The following is a 3,630-nucleotide window of genomic DNA, read 5'->3' as shown; positions in this document are numbered from 1 at the left end:
CCAGCGACATAGCCATTATGTTAACTGCTGGTACCCCCACCCCTGGGGGTGATTTTTTACTTTCCCTCTCTCTCTCTCTCTTTCTCTCTGTCTCTCTATGGTGAGTACCTGTGCCCTATAGCAAAAAATACTAAAAGCAAAAAACGAACAAACAAACCCCAGATTGACACCAGCTTCCTAATAGCAACATAGAAAAAGATAATGAGAGTAGTACTTTCAAGACACGCAAGGATATGCAAGAAAGCTATTTGCTTATTTATTTTTTTAAAGAGATTTTTGCTTTAGAGCATGTATCCTTACTGGAGAGACAGAAAGAAGTCACCTCCTGTGGGAATGGCCATGCCACAATCCCTTCTCTTCTCTTCTCCTCTTGGGATTTTAGGCACACATGCACATGTGCCTGGTGTGAGCTTCAAGCTTCCAGGTCTGGGACTCAAACCACAGTCAGCCATGTGGGAGCCCAGCGATGAAACCATTATGCCATCTGCTGGTTGGAGTGAGATAAGTATTTTATAGCCAGCCAAAATATTCTTTAGGCATCAGGACTATGAAAAAATTTGTATATGTATGTCAAAACTCAGGGAATAGCATATTACAAGGTTTTCCTGAGAAAGCTAACAGAAGATAAGGTTCATTCATCTGAAGGATGACTGGGGACATTTTTGGCAAAAAGGCTAACAGTGGGCATTGAACAGAGTATTCACACATTCTCAGAGAAATACCCTTCAGATTTCATATTAATAGCAGTGGAGGGGCCAGCAAGTGGCATACAAATAAAGGCACTGGATTCCCACAGGACTGACTGTGGTTTGAGTCCCAGACCTGGTGGCTTGAAAATCACATCAGGCATGTGTATGTACATGCCCAAAATCCCAAAGGAGTGTGGTGTAGCCACTCCCTCTTAGGGGGAGATTTCTCACTTTCCTCTCACTGTCCCTCTGTGTGTGCATGAGAGCATGCATCCTATGGGGAAAAAACCTTAAAAAAAAAAAAAGGGGGGGGGGAAACTGTGATAGATATGCCTTAGTCAGGTGATTGAACATAAGATTACTAACAATGGCACAGGTTAGTATCATGTGCTTTTGATATCTTGTGCTATAAAAGGCGCAATATGACCTACATAGAACTCTTGCCATAGTTATTTAACCTGGAACCGATCATAAGAAAGCATGAGATAAATCCAAATTGAGGAATTCTGCAAAATGATTGACTTAGATTCTTAAAAATGTCATTGTCGGGGGAAAGTGGTAGAGGGATTAGAACCAGGCTCTATGGTGTGGTAGTTAAGGTGCTGATCTCACACAGCCAGCTGTGGGGTTTGAGTTTTGGACCTGGTGGCGTGAAAAACATGCCAGGTGCCCACACATAGGTGCCCAGAATCCTGAGAGGAGAATGGAATGTAGCAATTATGACCACTGGGGAATGAGTTCTCACTTTTCCTCTTTCTCTCTCTGTCTCCAGCAAGCGTACACATGCTATAGGGGGAAAAAAAAAAAAGATAAGAAAATCACATGCAATTCAGATTAGAAGATTGCATTATTTATTTATTTTTGAGACTGATTTTTGCTATAGGACACATTCACTCGCCCAAGAGACAGAGACACAGAAAGTGAGAAATCATCCCCCTGGGGCGATGATCATGCCACAATCCCTTCTCCTCCATTCTCTGCTCGGGATTTTGGGCACACACACCTATGTAGCCAGCCCCTCTCTGCTCGGGATTTTGGGCACACACACCTACGTAATCAGCCCGAGTTTCAAGCCGCTGGGTCCAGGACTTAAACCACAGTTGACTATGTGGGGGTCCTTAATCACTATGCCATCTGGTGACCCCAATATTTGGTGAATTTAAGCAGGAGATATATGGGTTTTATCATATATTTCTTTCAACTTTTCTGAAAATTTGAAATTTTCTTAAAACATGGAAGATAAGAGATTTTGTCCTAAAGAACTTCTGTAGAAAATATACTAGGCTCAGGAAATTTAAGGCTTTTTCCTTCATAAGTTGTTTCTTTCATTTACTGCCAGGAGCCAGGTTCTAACTTAGGAAGGCCCGCCCAGCACCTCCACACCCCCAGGCCTCATTCCTCTGACATTTCTCCCAGCTCCTCCCTTCTCACTGAAGACACATGACATTGCTTTTTTTTTTTCTTTCTTTTTTAAAATTACGTATTTAATATTATTTCTTATTATTTAAAAAAATTTGCTATAGGGCGTGTATGCTCACCAGAGAAAAATAGAGAGAGGGAACATGAGAAAGCAAGCTGCCAAGTCTGGGACTCAAACCACAGTCAGGCATGTGGGAGTCCAGTGCCCTAACCAACATGCCACCTGCTGGCCTGACATTGCTTTTTTAATTTAATTTTTTTTGCCTGCCTTTGTTCATTCTGAAAAGTCCAGTTTCTTTTTTTTTTTCCTCACTCCCCCTTTTTTTTAAGAGAGATTTTTGCTATAGGGTGCATGCACTTGCCAGAGAGACAGAAAGTGAGGAATCACCCTCAGTGGGGACAGCATGCCACAATCCCTTCTCCTCCATTCTCTGCTCAGGATGTTGGGCACATGCACACAGGTGCCTGTGCGAGTTGGCCACGTGGCTTCCAGGGACATAGCCATCACTCCGTCTGCTGGTCCCTTTTTGCTTTCCTGCTTCCCTCTGTAGTGAGTGTCCAGCACTCACACTGACAGCCTTTGCTCTGTGCTGGAGATGAGACGGGAGCTCTGGAGTGGACTCGCAGTGAGCTGGGTGGCTTAGCAACAGGCTTCTGTTTACGACCAGGGACTGGAAAGGAGAAAGAACTTCCTGTGCAGTTTTACTGTCAGCCAGACCCCGGGCTCCTTCTTCCTCGTTCTGAGCATCAGTCTCTGTCAATCTCGTGCTCCTAAAAGTCCACATACGCAATCTCGTGGCCTTGAAACGACCTGACAGGGCAGCGATGTGCCTTCGCCTCATTCTCCCCTTTCCCACAGACAGGACACCTAGCCTGCCCTCTGCACTAACTGGCTGAATCCCCACAGCCTGGTCTGAAGATCTCCTCTCTCCCTTTCAGATGACCCAGCAGATGGCTGGGATGAACTTCTACGGAGCCAACGGCATGATGAACTATGGACAGTCAATGAGCGGCGGAAACGGACAGGCAGCAAATCAGACTCTCAGTCCCCAGATGTGGAAGTGAAAGCACAGCACCAGCACAGCCCCTGTGTGCCTGCCACTCTCCTCCGCCCTCGCTCTCCCCTCTCACTCCTTTCCCCAAACACCTCCCATCCCCTTCTCCTACCTCTCTCTGTTTGGTTTAGAAATTGCCCAGTAAGTCACTTGGACTTTGGCATCCTGCCCAGCCCAGCCACTTCCCAAACACGCAGATCTCTCTGTTGCTTTATGTCGTATGTGTGCCCTCGCCATCTCGCCCACCCGCCCAGCCTCAGCCCCGAGTCCTCTCCTGGCACCAGCACCTTAGAAATTGGCAGAAGGCACTTAAACCCGAGAGAAATGTGCACGTACCTTCCCTCCAGGTTAAACTTCCTGGCAGACTCCCTGCAAGGTCTGTAGGTAGTCCAGGCAAAGAGGGAGGGCTTCAAGGGCCTTCTGCATGTTAATAAGATACTTTCTACGTGTTGAAAGTCGTGGTTGAA

General features: G+C 46.1%; 1 protein-coding gene across 2 annotated transcripts in view; it reads left to right on the top strand.

Moving 5' to 3' along the window:
- The window catches only part of SMAP2 (small ArfGAP2), a 50,540-nt gene extending 47,352 nt beyond the window's left edge, over positions 1-3,188 (top strand). For both annotated transcript variants that reach the window (XM_006164940.2, XM_027766895.1), the window contains one exon: positions 3,048-3,188. In XM_006164940.2, coding sequence (XP_006165002.1) covers positions 3,048-3,173 — 126 coding nt within the window. In that variant the 3' untranslated portion in view covers positions 3,174-3,188. The remainder of the gene's footprint in view (positions 1-3,047) is intronic.
- Positions 3,189-3,630: the final 442 nt, after the last annotated feature.

Source organism: Tupaia chinensis, unplaced genomic scaffold (assembly GCF_000334495.1).
Source record: "Tupaia chinensis unplaced genomic scaffold, TupChi_1.0 Scaffold143758_1, whole genome shotgun sequence".
NCBI classification, from domain to species: Eukaryota; Metazoa; Chordata; class Mammalia; order Scandentia; family Tupaiidae; genus Tupaia; species Tupaia belangeri.
Note: the sequence above shows the minus strand (reverse complement) of the source record. Positions and strands in the feature narration are given on the sequence as shown.